Source organism: Aythya fuligula, chromosome 1 (assembly GCF_009819795.1).
Source record: "Aythya fuligula isolate bAytFul2 chromosome 1, bAytFul2.pri, whole genome shotgun sequence".
In the NCBI taxonomy this organism is placed as follows: Eukaryota; Metazoa; Chordata; class Aves; order Anseriformes; family Anatidae; genus Aythya; species Aythya fuligula.
The window spans coordinates 64,788,007-64,808,475 of record NC_045559.1 but is presented as its reverse complement, the minus strand read 5'-3'; the positions used below and the strand labels follow the sequence as shown (position 1 = coordinate 64,808,475).

Below are 20,469 nucleotides of genomic sequence, written 5' to 3'. Positions count from 1 at the left end.
CGTGTTCCCTTTGCTTGCAAATTATTTGATATCATTTTAATTCCGAGCCGAATTAGAGCAGTGCGAGGGTTGCCACGGCAACCATTTCCTTGTGCCTTTTGCTCTGACTCATTGCAGACAATTACTCTCGCGCTCCAGGATTCACAGATGTGATAGGAGAAGAATCATGTGCTGGGGTTTCAACTTTTTTTTTTTTTCTTTTAATTTCTTCCCCATCCTCTCTTGCATTAACTCCTACCTAGCCAGGATGGTCAGGGACCTATATCTCTGCCCAGGACCACGTGAGCCTGAGGGAGCATCTTACACGTAGAATATGTGGAGATGCGCAACGTGCGAGGGCATTTGTGCATCTCTGTGTGGTTTTGCATATGCAAACAGTTTCTCTGCAGCGTGCTGTGTGGTTGTGGTACCTGTCTGCGCATACAGCTATGAGCAGGCAGAGATGCTTATCTTCATGGAGTGATTTCCATATAGTGCTGCCTGTGGTGGGGCTGCGTACTTGCACATGCTTTCTGCGTGTACACAGCGGTATGGACATCAGTAATCCGCGTGGATGTGGAAGTGTACCTGGTGTGTGGTAGATGCGGGTGTGCAGAGAAGGGTGGCAGCAGTCCGTCAGGTCACGGATGGGCCAGGGCAAAGGCTACCAGCCTAACTAACACCTTACTAACCAACCAACCAGCCTAACCAACCTTACTAACACCTCTGACCAAGTAGGGTACAAACCTAAATCTCTGTGCGAGAGCAAGGCCAGCGCTTTGCCTCACTTACCCCTATCCCTCCACAACAACCCGTGCCTGCACATCTAAAGTGGTGTTACCCATGCAAGGATCATAGCTTTGGCGTGGCTATACTTGATGTCATGAGCTGTGTTAGGACCTGTAGGTGTAAAGTCATGTGAGAAGATGCTAAAATGGTCACAGAAGCAGTCTGTGACTGTGAGGATGAGGGTAGGAAATATTATAGTACAGCAGGTTATAGGAAATACTTTGTGAGGTGATTTGGCTTCATTTCAGCCAAAGCACAAGCAAACAAGCATTGTGGGTTGAGAAACATGGAAACTTAGCAGGTCTGAGGCATTTCCAGTCTATTCCTAAGATGTATGACTTTTACCACCAAACTCAGGCTATTTCCTTCCTAAGTTGCTTTTCTGCTGTGCCATCCCCTTAAGGCACACATCTCCCCATCACAAGGCTGTGTAATGAGGCTCCTGCTGCAAGGCCTTTCTCTTCATAAGACCTTTTTTTTTCCGTTTCTCTCACTGGGATAGAGAAGTCCCATTCGGAGGATCGTAGGATACTTCATCTGGAAGGCACCTCAGGAGGGCTGTAGTCAACCTCCTGCTCAAAGCAGGGTCAGCTAGGAGGCCAGACCAGTTTGCTTAGGGCTTCATCACAGGAATATTCCTGATAATGTTCCCAGAAGTATTCCTCGTTCCTCCCTAATGCAGTTACACTGCACTCTGGGGCTGTAGAGAGGCTTTACCAGCAGCAAGTCTCTTTTTCTCTGCCTGTCCTTGCCCTGTACAAGGGCTCACTGAGGGCCGTGGAGGTGCTGAATGCAGTGGGTACGGGCCCAGCATTGGGTGTGGAGGCCTGAAAGGTGTGAGAGGAAAGGAGGGCTCTGCGCCCGAGTTATTGATAAGGGCAGCAGTGTCGTCCTTGGGGCAAGAAGCAGTCTGAGTGCTGGGAACATGCTGCCCAAGCTGCTGAGTGCTCTCAGTGCTGGCGCCTGGATGCTCTCCCTCCCTGGCAGATGGAAACACAAGCTTATAGCAAGGGTGTTTGTTTTTTTTTTTCAGCTCTGTCCACAGTTGTGTCTCCATGTCGACTGGAAAAGTGAAAATCCAGCAGTCAGGATGAAGGAAGGCAGCGAAATAAGTTTGTCAGTCTCAGACCTCTACGTGTGACCTCTGTAATGTTTGTAGTGCTTTAGAGGAAATTTGGAAGGAAAGTGCAATTTTTATCATGTGGTTAGGGAAAAGGGAGTCAGGCAATACGTTTTCAACAATGCTAGCTCATGCCAGGCTAACCCATTAGCTTCCTTTCAGATGATTGTTTTCCTGGAAGGCATAAGAAATTTCAAAGGTCTGATCTTTGTGTATCAGTAAGGCACTTGATACGGTGCCCCATAAGAAACAATTTGTTAAACTAGAGAAGATAAGGAAAGACAGAGGAGCTGTGAGGGACAGAGAGGTAGAATTGAATCTGGAATGATGGCAACAGCAAGGTCACCTGTCCATCTAGCACAAGGTCACTTGTAGCACTCCCTGCCAGCATTAACCTGAGACCCTGACGCTAATAGGAGTAGGTAGTGAGGAAGTGTCCTGATGACTCGACACTAGAAGGCATTGCTAGTACAGGGAAGGACCAGGATATCGTAGAGCAAGCCTTATTTGACCTTGGCAGGAGTACCAGAAACAGAATGAATTTCAGTAGTACGACAGACAAGGTCATATGCTTGAGAACTAATACTGGAAATCCGTGAGCTGGGAACTCTGCAAGAGCTGGCAGAGAGCACAGCGGGCAGGACTAGAGGCAGCCCTTGTCTTCTGGGAACTGCTGGGTCCATTTTGAAAAATCTCAGTGAGGGTCCTCAGTTTAGGCTGTGTTTGCCCCCTGATGCCCACAAAAAAAAATGAGGGAACCTTTCCCTACCGCAAGAAGATCTGAGATCCTTGCCAAAAGGCAGCCAGGCAGACTTGGTGGCTCCCAGCAGCTTTAGCCAGGGCTCAGCAATGTCCTGCTGTTCCCCACCCTGTTCATCACCAACCTTTGGCTCTCAGAAGTTCGTGTTCTGAGGATCTGTCTTCCAAATTGAGGATTTAAAAAAAAAAAAAAAATCTCTTCAGGAAAGAGTTGGTAAATATGCCCTAAGAAAGCTGAAAGGAAAAATGCTGAGAACTTTATTAGCTGATGGTAGGATGATAGCAAGTGGTGGTGTGACGCAGTTGTGGAAGAAGGAAAGGATATTCTAAAATGCACCTGGTGAGTTATTTCCAATAACTCAAGTAGTAGTGCTATTACCCAAAGCCCTGTGAGACCTCTCTGGTTTGTGTTACAGTTTTGGCCAGAGGCGTACAGCCTCAGAGAGGTACAGACAGGAGAGGAAAGGGAAGCTTTGTGAGAGGAGCCTGTGACAGCCCAGCTTGCTTAACCAAGTGGAACCAGGGCTTCAGCAGACAGGCTTGCTGTAATAATGCATCCTGGAGGAAACATTTAAACTAAAGGGCACTGCTAGTGTGAAAACAGTGTAGTATGGGGAGGCCGTGAAAATATTTAGGGTGGAAAACTCCAGGAGGGTTTCTAGCCATTAGGGTGATAGAGCTTTAGAAAAACTCTCCAGGCAGAATCTGAGGTAAAAAGCCACATGGGTTCAATGTGAAGCTTGAAAAGTGTGTAAGAGGGTGATGGTGCTTATAATGGAGAGGTGAGACTGTGTTAGCTTGCAGTCCCTCCTCTGTCACTGAAGACCAGCTGAAGTCCTTGGTCTCACCATTCAGCAATACGGACCCAGTTAAGCACGTAAGCCACGGAGCAGTCGTTCAGGGTACTCCCCATTCACCACAGCCCTCCCTTTGGGTGCCAGGCTGGGCCTTTTTGCCGTATAATTCACGTATTCCATGATTTTGGTCGCGATGGAATAAAAATAACTCCTGCTGATGCAGCTGGAGGCCTCAGCGCAGCGCCAGGCAGGCCGCAGGTTGGCCGGGGCTGACCTAAAACCCTCCCGCAGCCTCTGGCAGCGTGATGGTTTCCCCTGATTGATTTGGGTTTTGCAGGGAGCGGAGAAGCCCCAGCTTATGATAACAAGCCTTTAAAAAGCAGATGGGGACGTGGGGGCTGGCGTGTGTGTGTGGCAGCTGAGAAGTGACAGTAGAGGAGATCAGAGAAGGGCAAATCTGAAAAGCAGCTGGTCAGAGGCAGCCGCTGAGCGGGGATGATCAGTCACAGGAGAGGGAAAACCAGCAGGAGGGAGGAGGAGGAACTGGGGGATCAAAGACATTTATGGCCAGGGGGAGAGGGCTGAAAGGTACCATGTGAGACCAGGAGTGAATGAGAAAGCGGGGACTGCTGGAGGGGGACCATCGGTTTAGATAAAACGCTAGGTCTTCCTCTTGCCAAGAATTGTAGAAATCTGGAGAGTTTTGTGAATCTGTACTACAATAAAGGGGGTTATGAGTGAGATCAGAACCAGTTTACAATTAACCAGCTCCATCAAAATGACTGCCAGGGTTTTGCAGTAGCTTTTCCTTCTGCTGGCATCTTTAAAGTAGGAACAATGCTCACACCGCCTGGCAAGTGTGTTGTGAGGTACGGCTGGTGGGTAGGTGTAGGGAAAGGTGGTATTTACTATTGGGTGGCAATAGCTACGTATTACCTACAATACGGGTCACAGAGTTTGATGGGTGAGGAGCATACTTTTAAAAGGAGGAAAAACTGGAAGCAGTGCAGCACAGGGCTACGTTATTGTTCCAGAGCTGAGGAATTGCTTTATAGTGAAAATGAACTGAATGAAAATCTGCTTATCCTACCAAAAAGAAGATTGGAAGGTGATTTGATTAGTGTATAAGGTACCTTCACAGGGAGAGGTGCTGGTTACTAAACATATGTTTTCTAATCTACCAGAGAGAAGCATCACAAAAACCTGTGACAGGAAACTGAAACCAAGCAGATTCAAATGAGATATTCAGCAAGAACGCTAACAGTGAGCATGAGTAGTTACTGTAGTAAGGTACCAAAGGAAGAGAGTCTTATTTTTTCATCTCTTGCATGTTTTCAAATCAAATGTAGATGCCTTTCTGGAAAATTCAACTCAGCTGCATGTAAACACACGCTGTTGGACTTTCTACAGGATAACTTCTCTATTTTCTGTTTCATAAGCTAAACAGATTGAGCTCTTTAAGCCTTTCACAGCAAGGCATTTTCTGCCACCCTCAAATAACGTTTGTGGTTCTTTTCTGCACACTTTCCCAGTAGCGTGCAATACACAGAAGGTCAGACTGGATGATCTAAAGTCCCTTCTGGCCTTTATACTCTCTGAATCTCTGCCTCTGTGAATTCATTAATGTTTGCAAGCTCCCAGAGAGCTGCCAAAGGCAAGCACTATAGAAATGCAAAGCATTGTTGTTACTCTGGATATTTCCCTTGAGCTTTATGCAGAGCTGGGTGAGTATCTCGGTGTAGCGTCTGTGCATTTTTTCTCAAATGAAATACCTACATTTGTCGCTCTTCCTGTGCCCTTTACGTGTTGACTCTCTGCAGATGTTCTAGCAAACAAGTTTATTCCCAAGTTAGAGCACAGAAAAAGCAAATGTTGAAGGGCCAGATCTCGACCTAGCGCCCCGAGCAAGGAGTTGCATGGTGTCCTGGCTCAGAAGCTCCGTGCAAGACAGGTTGTTATTCTTAGCATTGCTCTTTGCTTTCTCCTTGGCTCCAGGTGCCCTGCAAGTTGGTTTCTGCCTGGCAGCAGCACTGTGCCACTGTAGGAAGGAGAGGTCTGTCTACCCCTTTTATTCCTTCTCTCCCACCTTCTAAAGGGAGAAAAGCCGTGAGGATGCTGCCTTGTCCCTGCCTCCCTAGGGCTGCTGCTGTTGTGGGAAGCTCCCCAAAAATGACACAGGAAATTTTTTATTTACTTCAGCTGTGTTCTGTAACTGTAATCATCAGGGAATGCTTATCCTTTGTCTGCATTACACACAGTGCTCTCCAAGGGAAAGCTTTGCGGTCTTCAGAAATCCTATGCCAAGACTTGCCCTTATCTAATCAGTGGATAGCAACTGACCCTCTGACCTGTGCTCCCAATCAGTGCTAGCAAGCGCTGTGCGAGCCTCCAGATCAAGCTGCCAATGATCAAGATGCCGAGGAGGAATTCTGTTTTATATATTTCCCATGTATTTTATACATGCATATGCCTAATTGCATGTTTATCTACATGAAATTATATGTGTGTGTGAGTAGATATGTATAGGGGGCAAATACACTTGCCAAATGAAAGATAATCAAATTGCAGAAAATCATAGGCTGCTCCTGGATGATCTGTGAACCAGAAAAGCCTGGAGTCATCAGATGAGTATGTTGGCTTTGCCTTTTCAGCTCTACATTTCTGGCGTTGTAGGAGCTGCTTCGTGGTATCTGTGTGCACTCCTGTACCTGCACGGTAAAATTAGATTAAACTATGCGTCATAGACCCTGTACTGTTAAGCAGCAGCGGTGATTCTCTCACGGCACATACCTCTTCAGCAGGAGGGATGCCTCAGCTGCTACCAGATGAGGAGTACCTGGGTTCTGCTCCCAGTTTCTCTCTGAAGATCAGCCTGAGTATGGTGCCACACGTGCCTCAGGACAAGGTTTTTCGCAGGAGTAATGTGTGATGGATTGTGTGTGGATAACTGCGGGAGTGGACGAGGAGGGAATTTAAACATCTTAGCTGTGTGTGATAAACCTAGCTAGTGAACAGCTGGTGGAGAGACTCATTTAGCTCTAGGGGTGACAGCTTGTGTACTTGGGGGTGCAATGGGATTAGACAGAGATTTCCACTCGTTTTAAAATAACCTTGCTCAGGAGGGTAAGAAATCTGGAGAGGTGGGAACCCATCGCTCACTATTTGTTACAGCAGGTTTTATTGAACATTACGCTCTAATTAAAAAAATAATAATAAAAAAAGCTTTTGGAATCAAATTTGACCTGAATATAACTCCATTGGCTTCCGCATTCTTACACTGGGGATTAATTTGGCCCTTTCTACTTTTATGTAATGAGCTGATTGCCATAGTATCTTATCCTTGTTACACAATCGCCCTTGCCTGCCTGTGTCCCTGGAGCCCTGCCTGTGTGTTTCTAGATCCAGGGTCTCACCTTGACTGCCTGCATATTTAGTCCTCCAGCCTCACCCTGACTGCGGGCAGATGCTTGCCTGGCACTGAAGCACACATGCAAACGCTGTCAGTGTTATCTGCATGTTCACTCCACGTTCAGGCACTATGCACAGGCAAGCATGGGGGAAATTCAGTGTTTTTTCATTTAGCTGGCTGTATCCCTGCGGTGTTTGCTTGAGCAGGGGAGAGGGAAAGCAGCTCGCAGAGATCTCATTTAAACAAGAAGGAGCATAGGAAAATACATTCTTTATTATTCTTCTGTAACAACAAGCCAGAAATATAATATACCTTTAAAAATGATCTGTCTCATGCCAAAGAAACCTCCATTCAGTCATTTTAGAAAATCTCGTTGCTCTTCCTCAAACAGTAACAAAAAGAAAAAGAAATTACAAGTGCCATCTGTTCCCTGCAGGAAATGTGCCTGCCTGTACCACAGGTGGGTGTGTGGGGCCAGGGGGTGGCGGGGAGCAGAAGGGGTGTTTCTGGTGGGCTTGCCAGCCCCTAAGGGACACGCGGCCCCGGCCTGTTGGTTGGACCTGCCTGCTCCAGAAAACCTTTTCCTGAGGGCAGGTACCTCCTAATGGCATCGGTGGCCCTGCCTGGGGCAAAGGGTGGCTTTACTGGGGGTTGCCCCATGCTTAGCCGTGCCTGCAGGGGCACTGGGAGCCCCTGCTTCCCAGGCGTGCTAGGAAAGAGATTAAGAGCCTGTTTGCCAGCAGTGGTACAAAGAGGGCATTTCCCAGGGAACCCCATTACTCTGCTCTGCGTGGAAGAGGACAGCTCCTTGTCCTTCCACTTGCTTTGCAGCGGGACTCCCCGTAGCATCCAGCCTTCATGTTTCTCAGCAACTCTTTTCTCCCCTTCCCTGTCTTCTTCGTTCCTGGGTGGGTTTCTAAACATAGCAGTCCCTCGCCTAGGGTTGAGATGAATCCAGGCTTTCTGCCTTCAAAATGAAAACAAATAGGAAAGGATGGGCGAGGTCGTCGTCAGCCCCACAACACAAAATATAGAAAATGTTATTAGCAACAAAGAAAAATTGGTCGGGACAGGAGGTGGTCACAGGGAAGGTGCAGAGTCAGGAGGATTTCCCCCTTCCCCAGCCCCTGCACTGTCCCCTGCCTCCCTCCTACTCATGTCACCTCTAGTCTATCTCCTTAAAAACAATCTCTCTCACTCTCTCTCTTGCTCACTCACGCACACACACACACACACACACACACACACATAGATCCCATTGGTTTTGTGCAATGTTTCACCATTATTTGATGCAAGTAAAATATAGATCTATAAATATACCGCTCTGACTCAAGTCCCGTTTCAAGTATGATTGCGGAGTCCAGGATGGTAAAGGGAGAAGTTCCCCTGAGAGGGAGGCGGTGGGGGGGTTTGGATCCAGCAGGCAGTCTAGTCCCAGCTTGCTGGGAATGTGGAGCAGCAGTAACACACATAAGGAGGCTGCAGTGCACCAGTTCTGCCCTTCAGAGCGGGCTGGGGCTGCAGCAGATGGGATGGTTTGAGTGCCTGTACAGTGCATGGGGGAAGAGTCCTTCCTCCTCACATCTCGCCAGCCCCCCTCCTCCTCCTCCTCCTCTTCCCCACGAGCAGTGTGCTGGGAGAGGGGGGTGCGCTGTGTGCAAGTGCTCGTGGGTGGACTGCTTCTCCCAGGCCTTCTTCCAGGGCAGCCTGGGCTTCTGCTTCCTGCAGAGCATCCTCCTCTGTCCCGTGCAGCCCCGTGTCAAAGGGAAGTGACGCTAAAACAGTCCAGAGCATCCCGTCTCTTTGCCTCTGGTGGTCCTAGGTAGGCCAGGAGGGATTTTGCCACGCCAGGCTTTGATTAAAGGCTTGGCACGGCGTGCCCGTGGGTCAGCACAACAACCTGTCCGGGACCAGAAGGGGTGAGGAGCCAGCGGGTATCGCTCCCACAGGGGTCCAGCAGCAGCGAGCAGGAGGGCGGGGAGGTGTCTGAAGGCTTGGGGATCCAGCTGGAGCAGGAGGAAGAGCTGACGTGCCGTGGCAGGGCCCACCTGCAGTGCCTGCTGCCCTCCGAGCACAGGTGCCTCACAAAGCCCCCTGCCAAGCTGGGCTCGCTGCCAGCCTGGTTCCTGACGGCGAGCATCACACCATCCCCAGGCACTGCGGATGCACGACCACCGGTGTCATCTTCCTCGCCCAGGAATACCCACTGAAGTCACCAGCAATGCTGGCTCTCAGGCTGCGTGTCTTCTTCTCCTGCCACCTCCCCCTGCGCCCACACGACCCCTCAGCAGCGCTCACAGCAGCTAGGCTGGTGAGCCACGTTCTCCACTGTGTCTTTCCTGATGGCCTACATCTGCTGTGCCTATCAAACGTTTCCGAATGGAGGCTTCCTATCTTTGCCTTCTCTTTTTATCGCAGAAAACATACAAAAGATAACAAAAATGCCGTTTTTTTTCATGCTGTGTAGTCATTTCCACTGACTCATGCTCTAACCTCAATAACTCTGCCTCTCCCTGTCCTCTCCTGCCCGTTTCCACTGGCTCTGCACTATGGTGAGATGTTTTGTGGTAGCTCCTCAGTGGCAGAGTTCATGGGTTTCATCCGAAGCAGAAGGTCCTGCGCAGCGTTATGCTAAGAGTAAGGTACAGTGGCTAAATGTGTTCGTGGCTGCATGCACGGGGCAGATCAGCGTGTGCACATGTGGCTCTGCACGCGCAGATGAGGTGGAGCTGCGGCTGTGCGTGTGCATTAGGATCAGAACGAGTCAGGAAGCGTGTACAGGAGGATGGCTCTGTGTCCCTGCACCTGGAATGGATGATGTGGCCGCTGGCAGATTTGGAGTTGGCCAGGAGCAACAAGAGGGACACTGTGCTCTCCAGCAGCATGTTAATGGTATCTCCACCTTTAAAAGAGCCAAGGACAATCTCCCTCTGCCTGTTATCGCCCCCAAGGGACCTTCCCTCCCTTCTGATGCGCTCTTAGCCGTACTGTGGGCAGCAAGTTACCATCACACAGCAGCAGTTACCCTAAACGATGAGGCACGGACACTTTGGGTGTCCTGCTCCTCACGCAAGCTTTCACAGAGTTGCTCCCTCTGTTTGCAGCCAGCTCTTGACAGGATAGAGGACAGCTCACAACTGAAGCTGAGAGGATGACACAGGTTCCCAGGAGGTGCCAGCTGCCTCCACAGCAGGCATGTGAGGGAAGCTCTGTGCGAGAGCATGAGGCACAGCAAGCACTCGAGGTCTGACTCTATTTTATTTGTCTGGGCCCAAGGGTGAAAGGGCACAAAATGGGCCTGGGGCAGAGGAACAGAGATTAGAGTCAGGTGCCCTGACCCCCCAGAAGCATGTTGCACTGCTTGGGTGAGTGGAGCAATAGCACAGTCTGTCTTTTTGTCTGGGAAGATGTATTTTGGGAGGACCCCATGCTCGACTGCTCTCCGGTACCTTTGTTCATCGCTGTCCCTTCCTTCCTAGAAGAGTTTCACGCCACAGAAGAGATTTGTTTTTGCTCTTCGTGTTCCCCCTCTGTGTCGCCCATCAGTGGCTGCCTCTTCTTCAGCTCCCGGTGATACTTGGCCATGAGGGAGGCGTAGATGCAGCCGTAAGCAGCCGCCACCACCATCATGATGCAAACAATGCCGCAAACCACCCCTGCGATGATCACAGTGCCAATAGCCCGGCGCACGCTCACAGGCCTGTACCGCTGCTTCTGAGGGCACCCCACACTGGGCTCCACCTCTGCTTCTGAGCCCGATTTCGATTTGGAAGGAGTCGGGCTGCCTTTTGTGCAGGGTGGGCCAGTATTGTCCAGCACAGTAGAGCTGTTCTCGTCATCCAGCTGTGAGCAGTAGTTAAACATCTCCATGGGCACCATTCGCATATCCTTCCCTTTCAGCTCCTTGGGCAGGGTACATGCCAGCTGGTCGATTTTCCCACCTGTCCCAACAGAGAGAACAGGAGTGAACCAAGCTTCATCCTGATGCAGCGCTATGGTAAAGCAGTTAAAGACAACAAACAGAGCTAGAGCCTCAGGTGAGATAAGTTCCTCTGACTCCATTCGCACCTGGCCAGGATTTGCCTGACAGGCACAGCAGCACTGCAATTTTCAAGTGGGGAACTGCTTTGTTATAGCCTTGGAGCCATAAATCCAGTGCCTGACGTGTGAATGCATCACAAAAAGAGTAGTCAAAGAGCATCTTCCTACCCCAAAAGGCAGCCATGACCTGGCACGGGATGTTTCTAGAGTTCAGGGCTAAGGCTGAAGTCAAGAAGTGCTGCAGACCTCCGTGTTGCCAGGTCCACAGTGCTTGTGAAAGGTGGAGGGAGGGAGGAATGGCTCCACCTCTACGCACCAGACAGAAAGAGCACATGAGGTACCCTTTAAAATGATCGTTTTGCCTCATTTAGAGACGTTTTGCATGCCTTAGTCCTCCATTGCTGGAATGGCTTGAACCATGGCAGCTTTCTGAGATGCTTCTACCTAGGTGGGACTTGAGAGTACGGCTCATGGCTCACGATACCTGTGTAGACATCTTCCAGGCTGAGACATGAAAGCTCTCTGAAACCATCTATTAAGTCAGCCTAGTGCTGTTTGCTGAATTACATAAGTGTCAGCAGAATCATTTTAGAAAAGGAGAAATTAAAGCAAAAAGGTAGGACCGAGCTCTGTCTTCTCAAAATAACAGCGGACACACAGCACCATCTTCTAACAACTAACCCACCCTCCCCCAGTGGAAACAGTGACAGATGTTGAAACAAATGCTTGGGTGAGTTTGGGCAATTTCTTTTGAAAGGGAAAAAAAAATTAACTCTATGTTTTTAATGGGTTGTGTGATATGAGAGTCAAAAAAGAAAAAGAAGAGGAAAGTGGCACTCGTATCCTTGTTTGCTTCTGCTCTCACACGTGCATATTTCAGACTGCAGCCTAGCCATAGGCGCAGATAATCTCTTTTCAGCGTGGCTGTGATCAGCAGGGATGTGACAGCTGACTGCTGCCCTCCACATGATTTGAGACCCTTCCCTACTCATGGGTGCAGTGACAGACGGTCAGGCCTTCGATCGTCATTTCTGCAGACTGTGCCACTTTGCTTGGAGTCGCGGCTCCTGAAACCGTGTCAGTCCGTCAGGATTCCTGATGGTGGGTACCCTCCTAGCCTTTGGGGGAAAGCTGGAAACACAAACCTGTCCAAATATGCTTGTTTTAAGGATTTTACAGCCAGTCTGCTAGGATCTGCAGTTCAGGTCAGCCTGATCTGCCGGCCCATGCTTCTTCCCTTCCCGCGAGCAGCTCCCGCTGCGCGAGCACCTACCTCGGTAGGAGAACCACTCCATCCAGTGCTTGAAGTCTCGCAGGTTGCAGTCACACTCCCAGGGGTTGTCCCCGACCTGGAGCTGCTGCAGGCTGGTCAGCGGCTCGAAGGTCACCCTGTCCAGGCTCTGCAGGCGGTTGGACCTGAGGGAGAGGGAGCGGAGGGCGGGCAGCTCGTCGAAGAGGCCCGAGGGTATCTGGGCCAGGCCATTGATGGAGAGATCCAGCTGGCGCAGCAGGGCCGTGTGCTGGAGCAGGTCCTTGTCCAAGGCCCGGATGCTGTTGTTCCTCAGCTGCAGCTCCGTCAGGTTCCCCAGGTCGCTGAAGATGTTCTGAGGGAGCTGGTCCAAGAAGTTGTTGGATAGGTCCAGCCTCTGCAGGGCAGAGAGGTTGGAAAACACCGGGCCCGGCAGGATGCTGAGTTTGTTGTTGAGAAAGAGGAAGGTCCTGGTGTTCGTGGGGATGTCTGAGGGGATGGAGGAGAGGCCCAAGCCGCTACAGTCCACTTCCAGGTTGCCGCTGTTGCACTTGCAGGAGGAAGGGCAGGCAAAGAAGGACTCTGCAGCACACAGCGACAGCCAGCAGCCGAGCACTGCTGGGTGAAAAGCAGGGGAGAAGGAAAGAGAGCGCACGTGTTAGAGCACTGCTTCCCCATCCTCACCCGCCGCCTCTCTGCACACAGCTGTGGCTACAGCACGACCCCCACAGCAGGACTCCTCGCCACAGTGCCCCAAGGGAAATAAGCTTCCCCACAGACAGATCTTTTATGGCTGGCCTGCACCCCGGCAGCACAAGTTTCCTGCAAGCCTTTTTTTTATGAGCAAGTAAATAAATATCCTCCTAGTTTCACACAGAGGTAAGGACAGCGCATCCCAGATGACTTTGCTGCCAGAGCTGGAGTGCTGGATCCTGTCAGGAGAGGATGGAGCAGAGAGCAGTGGGAGATGTCACCTCTGATAAAGGACAGCCACTTCTAAAAAGTCAGAGTCGAGAGACAAGTCACTAGGATGTGTTTAAGAAGCTCTATTTTTTTTCAAGGAATAAACATGAATGAAAATCAAAATTAAGCAACCAACACCTCAGTTTTAATCCTGTGGTTTGGATCACAATCATTGTGATGGCAAGCTCAAGTCTAAGTTAGGCACTAAATCATTTGCTCTCCATATCTACAACATCGTATGTGGGTCTTGTGGCAAAAGACTTTTATATGAATTAGATTACATTACAAAGGTATGACCAGGAAAGCTATTAGGAAGTAACCATGAGACCCTAAGCCACCAAACACTTTGTACTTGCCATTGCTCTCAAAGTAGTTTCTGAGTCCCACAGCAGTAGCCCCGCAAGCATCTCCCCTACCCAAAATTACCCATAGCGAGGGAGAAATGATGAAAACATTGCAGGCTGGTAGTTGAGGAAAGGGGTGTTTGGAAAGGGGTTAGCATGTGTCCTCTTTCTCCTACAGTGCCTCAAATGTAAGGTTGGAACTTCACAAGACAGCAGTTTTTGGATCACTGTTCCAGACATGGGTTCGGGTCCCATGAGTAGTGTCAGGGCTCTAATTGTCGACCCTCCTTGGGAGCCAGCAGCTTTTAAAACTTCCCTTTCTGTGACAAGGAAGCATCAGCAAGAAGAAAGCAAGCTCTGTGCCTCCTGTCATTAGAGGAGTGGGAGTTCTGTTTAAGCAGACGATGTAAAACATTTGCATCCTTCATCCTAATTCCTTTTGTGGAATTGAGATTAATTGCTTCCATGTGGGAAGCAAATTCAGCTCCCTTGTGCTTTTGAAGATGACGAGTTTGAATACTTGACTAAAACTGAAGTAGGCTTGTCTCTGCTTCACGCCCTATCACTCCTCTTCAGAGAAGGCAGGCACTTGGTCTTGGTAATCTTTAGGGGAGAATGGTGGCTAAAATGAATGCCTTTATTGTCTTGCTGTTCTTTCTTGGACTGGAAACTAGATTCCTCTGCCCTGCCTGCATTCCTGCCTTTTTTTCCCCAAGAACCAGCAAACAGGTGTGTCATTTCTTGACCCGAGGAGAATTCTGAAAAGACAGTCGTAGGAGAGAGAGCTGCTGGAGACCTGTGCTGTGGAGAAGCTCTGGGTTAGTCGTGGTTCTTCTCTCTTCCCTCCTGCCACTGTCTCTGGAGTTGAGTCTGCCTCAAGTCCTGTCATCCCGTGTCAGTTCCTCTTGTGTTCCCAGTGATCCTTGTGAGAATTGGCAGATTTTCGGACTGGTAGCCTAAGGAGAACTACACGGTTTGGATCCGAAGCTATGTGACTTTATTAAGGGCCAAGGGAGAAGTGTTCAGAGAGAATGTCTCTGCTTTTTTTTTTTTTCTCTTTTCATCCATCTTTCACAGTTCCTTCAAGAGTTTTTTTCTGCCCTACAATTGAGATCTCAGGTGTACATCAGCCCAGGCCATGCCAATCTGCTCTTTAATGATAATTATAGATTGTTATAGTGCGATATAAGAGAGATCCCCATCCTGGGCACCTCTGTGCTTTCTTGTCATGCAGAGGTTGGGGTTAGCAGCAAAGATTGCCATGAAAGCAGATGACAGCCTGTGCAGTGCAGGTACTGGCTGGCTGGGCGATATTTAATCCCATTCAGAACACAGCGCTCTCTTGTTGCAGGAAAAGAATGAAAAGAATGAGAGCTGGAGTGGGGAGGGGAGGGAAAGACATGAGTCACTCGAGTGACCCCATCTTTTCCTGGATGCTTAACAAAAGTACAGCATTAATAATAGATTGACAGCTGCGATGGTGAGATAACACTGAGCTTCTTTGTATACTGAGAGAGGCAAGGGCAGGCTGTGGAAGGCGATCCAGGTGGCGTTCTGTTCGGGGCTTATCTCTCAAAATACCTGCCTGCCACCGGCCGCCGGCTGCGTGGCTGCGGGGTGCCACTGGTGGCGGGCAGGAACAAAGTCTCAGGCACCTGGCCGTGGTTATCTTCAGGAACTGGACTTAGGCCAAGTTTCTGCAGCCATCAAGGATGTGCCAAAAACATCTTGTTGTTACCCATGTACTGCGCGGTGCTCTTGAAAACATTGTGCTGAAATCATAGAGAGGGGAAAGTTTGATTTTGTTTTAGGTCCCTGTGAGAGATGCATCCTCTAGAACGTGAGCTGAGGCCAAGAAACTCATCGCACCGGTGAGGATTCAGCTTTCCAAGGGAGAGAGGGAAGCAATAGGCAGAACTTGAAGCTCTCTTCCAGCCCTGCAGAAGGATGAGTAGCGTCTGTTTTTGTGTTAGGAGAAGATGAAGTTACTTTGTGTGGTGTTTGGTGACTCTGGTAGGTGGCAGAAAGCTGATCCAGGAATATCAGATTAAGGCAGGACTCAGTAGCATTCGCTGTAAATAATTCATACAGCAGCCCAGACTGTGAGGATGGATTACAGCAATGCCTGTTTTCTGGAGAAGGAAATAATTCCCCCAGCTTCTTACAGCAGCAGCCCCAAATTTGATGGGATTGCAGGAAAAGGAGAAACCACAGGCCTGCCCAGCTGCCTGGGCATGCAGTAGTGATGTGCACTCTCCAAGTGCTCCCTCTCCTCTGTGGTAGTCCCCAGGTGCTTCTCAGAAGCTCGGTACGTCCCCTGAAGGCCCTCATCACCCCAGCAGTTCTGCTCTGTGCTCAGGAATGCTGTAGCAGATGCCCCGGTCCACTGGGAAGCTGCAGAGGCTGAGGGTTTACCATTTAATTTGAAGCGTCTCTTCTTAATTTGCTCTTTGATTTTCACGACAAGTGGCAGCGCCTAGTAGGAGAATTCCGCATTTGCATCCCGTATTGCCTTCTGAAATCTGGCATGACTTCTCCTGCCACGGAGAGCTGGGAGCCTCGCTCAGCAGCCTACGTGCACAGCCCTAGCACGGAGAGGAGGCTGCAGCTCACACGATGCCGATCCAAGAAGCACTCGGGGTAGATCCGTGTGCGGTGGTATCTGTCTCACTGTTTCTCACCTGTCAGGCCCACTGGAATTCAGCAGCAATCATCACTCACTGTCCCACTTTAAGCCCATCTTCAGCTTGAAAGCCTCGCTCTCCCTCCCAGCTAGCCTGGCCTCTAAAGGAATCAGGAATTAGTTCAAACATCTCCATTCTTAGCTGTCCCTCTCCCCTGTTCTTAACCCTGGTGCGACCTATTTTCTCTCCACTCCCCTGACAAAGAGGATCGTCGCACTTACACCCCGGTAGACGTTACTTACGGCAAGCCTCCTGCCACCTCATGAGGAACCTGCTCCTCCACCGCTGGCCGGCACTCGCAGGCAGCATGGTTGTCTTCTCCAGCGTGGCTTCACATCCACCAGCCAGCCTGGCGCACGGCCCCACGGAGCGGAGGAGTCGACCTCGTAACCTGCCTGCCTGCTCCTGGAGGGGAGAGCAGAGCAGAAGGGGTGGGATTCAGCTCCCTGCCGACAGGATCCAGGGCTGGACTCGGCGCTCTCCTTTCCCCTCCCCAGCTAGCTTTGCCTTTGAGGCCTAACCACGCTTTGGGAGCAGAGCTGGGGGATGAGGAGGCGCGGCACGATGAAGGCACAACACGAATTCACTTTTACCCTCGTGGCACAGACGTAAGGCCTCATTCTCATCCGTGAAGAGACAAGCCTGTGCTTGAGCAGCCTCTGCCAGCCTGATGCTCAAGGTCAGCCTGATGAACGGCTGAGGGGACCCTGCTCGCTGCCACCTGTGCACCCCGTGCCCTGATGCACGCTCGGGCTCACGAGGTCTGGTCGCTGGCGGCTGCCAAGCCGCTTCTCCCCCCTCCCTCCTCCCCAGCATCTCCCACCAGCGCTTCCTCTCTGTTTCAAAGTAAAATGGATGTGGTGCCTAGAGCGGGGCTGAGCAGAGCACAGCTTCAGCTGGGGGATCTCGCGCCGCAGCAACCGCGGGAGCTGAGGAGCGAGCGAGCCTCCGAGGAGAAGGGAGGACCTGGGGCGGGGGAGACTGAGTGGGAGTGTTGAGAAGAGAGGAATCACAGCTTAATTAGAAGAAGGAAAAATGCTCAGTCTAATTAGAAACCCAAAGACCATAAACTCTCCCCTGACAATAAGTGACTGACAACAGGTCCCTCCTACCCTCCCGCTTCCCTTTTGGATAGAGGCAGGCAGGAAAAGGGGAAACACCACAGACCCTGCTGACCCACAGGCACTGTGCCATGACACCCACCAGCAGCAGCAGCTGGATGGGCACGTTTCAACCAGGGCACAGAGATAAACCATCCTCCATCCCCTCTGAGGGGCTCTGGCAGCATCCGTAGCCATTATTTCAGATGGGCACCGCACTCCCACCGGGATGCGCACCCCACACACGTGCCAGCTGCTCCCCTCCCCCAGGCTCCCGTGACTGATTTATTTGGTAAACCACCAGGAGGTATTTAAATTAGCATCTCAGTGAGACAGATGAGCAGGTTCGGCGCCTGGACTAGGACATCTTGCCAGGCTGCTTAGATCCTTTACCCAAATGCCAGTGCACCAGACAGACGCATGCCTCTCGCGGCACCAAATCAATCCACCCCTCACCCACGGCAGCCCCCCGCTCCCCAAACTGAGCCAGGTGCCTTCCTGCAGCCCCTGCTGAAGGAGAAACCTCAACAAAAAGCTGTCCCCATCCAGTGCTTCTGCTCGCACCGGCTGCCAGCGAGGCTTCCAGCCTCCCCCGTACCGATGGCTCTGCCCTGAACGCCACCCGAAGTCTCCTCTCTCCGGCTGCCGCTACCAACAAGGGCGAAGGGGAGCCGCGAGCACTTACCTGGAGGGGCTCTGCCCACTGCCACTTCCACCCGGCTCCCCGGTTACTGCCTCTTCCTCCCCTCTCCCTGCGTGACTTTGGCTGCCGGCAGCAGGCTTTCCGTGTGCTCTATTTAACTCCCTACAGCACAGGAATAAACGGCAGAGTTAAGCTGACAGCCACAGAGCCTTTATCTGGCGGCTGGAGCGCGGGACTCGCTCGCTTCCAAATCCTGCTGCCGAGCGAGCGCGTCCTGGCTTTCAGCATCAGGGGCTGCCTGCCACGCTCTGTCTTTCCCTCGTCCCCACCTTCGCTCCATCTAACTTTGTCTGGGTTATAGATAGCTCTGTTCCTCGCGCTCTTGCCTTTTGGCTCTGTTTTGTAACACCCCATCTGTATCAGCTGGCTGAGCTCCAAGCAGGGGGGCTAAGCTTTTGAGAAAAAAAAAAAATATATATATATAAATATATAAAAACAGCTTCCTTTGGGTGCTTCGTGACACCGCTTCCCTCTGCAAGCCCCCCTCACTCAGCCCAGGCCCCCGTTCGGTCCCGGGGCTGGCGTCTTCCCCCCACTTGCTGCTGCTCTGCCACGCCAGCCCTGGGGGCACCGAGGGCAGCACCCGCGTACCCGGGCAGGAGGAGGGTGCTGAAGGAGTCCGGGCTCGTGCCCCTGCTCCCTTCTGCTCTGGCAGGCAGAGTCCAGCTCCCTTGCTCATCCCCGCTACCTCGCTGGCGCCTCTTTCTCCGAAGCAGGGCTCAAGCACCGCGTGCAGGGTGGGAGGAACAGCCGTGTATAAATAAGCCCTTTCCCTATGTTTAGAATTTGTTGCAGTGCATAGTGATTAACACCTGTTCAGGCTTTCGTGCCGGCTCCTGCGCTGCAACATGCACAAAGATGGAGGCGCCTCCATGAGCCCAGGATTATTTTAAAAGCGTGTCGCACAAACACAGCGCTGCCTGCCCCATAGATAGCATCCACGCCTTTGTGCACTCGAACACGTTGCTCAGGCTTAAAGGCAAGTAGCATCATATACATATGCAGAGAGAGTCGCTAATCTAGCTTACAGTCACAGAGTTGGGCTGGCGCACACACTTCAGACTTTTGTGACCCATATTTATGGAGATCCGTGTCTTGCACAGAACCGCCCGCTTCTCCAAGCACAGCATATGCTCAGGTGGCAGGGCACTAGCTCTGGAATAGGCAGAGGTTCCTGAACGCTGAATTGAAAGGGCCGATGAGCTTCTGCACTTTTACCTTGAAATAGAAATGTTAATGCCAAGAGCCCAGTTTTTGTCAGGCAGGCATTGCCCATAAGCATGTTGGACCTGTGCCCCTGGTGGTTAATATTCTGCAACCAGGAGAGAGTGAGGAGGCAGAGAGGATTTTTGATATATATATATATATTTTTTTTTTCATAAAGGTTTTCTCTGCTTTGTCTTGAATTCCGACTTAATGAGCTGTTGTCAGGTGGTCCAGGAGATGCCTTCTGGTCTGCAGAGCACCAGCCAGATGCAAGTGCAGCACTGGGAACCTCACAGTCCTTGGGCTGCCAGCACCTGCCCACGGCCCAGAGCTTTCCAGAGCATCACCAGAGCTGCCTGGCTGCTTTCAGCCTTACGGCCAGGGACATTTCCAGCAGTGGGGGCTCTGCCAGACCTAGGAGTGCCCCAGCCCACGAGGAGAGGCCCCATGCCATCCGTTCTGCACTGGTGTGGGACTGATGCATTTGGAGCTTAATGCTGATCTACAGGGCTGAAGCTCCAAATGCTCTGAAGTCTCCCGGGGGCTCTACAAGCCCAGCATTAATCTTTCTTCTGGGCTTACTGCATGGTTCCTTCTCCCTGGAACAACTTCCCAGCTGAATGCCTTGTGATCCGTGGGACACGGAGTCCAGAGCTTTCTTCCACATGCTCGGAGTTGACTCTCTCTTCCCGATTCTGGAGGGATGAGCAGAGTACCCCGCGGGGCTGGTGATGGCCTTTTCTTCTTGCCATTTGGTAAAGGAGAGTGAAACACAACTTTTTTTAGTTTCAGCTCAAAGCAGCAGAATGAAGTCATCCATTTCTTGCCGTTGGCTCCAGTGGCCAAAAATACACTGAGCTGAAGTGCCGCTTGGACATTTGGCCTGCTGTCAGACTTCCAGAGGACTCTAACGAGGATTCCCCTAATTAGCTTAAGCAGGGAACTTTACTGGGGGGGATGCTGGGGAGATTGTAAGGACTCTACAGCACTTGCCAGGGCATGGAGGGTACAGCAGGAGCTATCAGCATCGTGTTCGTCCCTTCTCCCTGCCCAGACTCCAGGAATGTTTGCAGGATCACTCTGAAGCCTTAATATTTTGTAAGTAGGGTCCCAAGGAGCATGCTGTGAGGGTGGGGAGGGTTTCTGTTTCCTGCATCCACATCCTGCTTTAGTAACACTTCCAAATTGGGCAACACCTTCCATCCAAAGCTTTCCATCTGCTTTATGAATGGCTTGTACCAGGGCTGGACTGTCCCAGCGTGTCCCTGGGATGAGCCGCAGCCACAAGCAGGGCTCCGTCAGCAGCCAGCCGGCAACCTCTGGCCC

The 20,469-nt window shown here is 51.1% G+C and overlaps 2 protein-coding genes across 2 annotated transcripts in view; one reads left to right on the top strand and one right to left on the bottom strand.

Annotated features, from left to right (window-relative positions):
• CACNA2D4 (calcium voltage-gated channel auxiliary subunit alpha2delta 4) overlaps positions 1-20,469 on the top strand; it is a 112,329-nt gene that overhangs the window by 63,503 nt on the left and 28,357 nt on the right. The gene's annotated exons all lie outside the window — the stretch shown is intronic.
• Positions 10,104-18,291, bottom strand: LRTM2 (leucine rich repeats and transmembrane domains 2). The gene is given in 6 exon segments (XM_032184557.1): positions 10,104-10,794; positions 12,168-12,758; positions 16,377-16,539; positions 17,822-17,963; positions 17,965-18,039; positions 18,122-18,291. Coding segments are annotated over 6 exon segments (1,596 nt in total). The 3' UTR covers positions 10,104-10,339.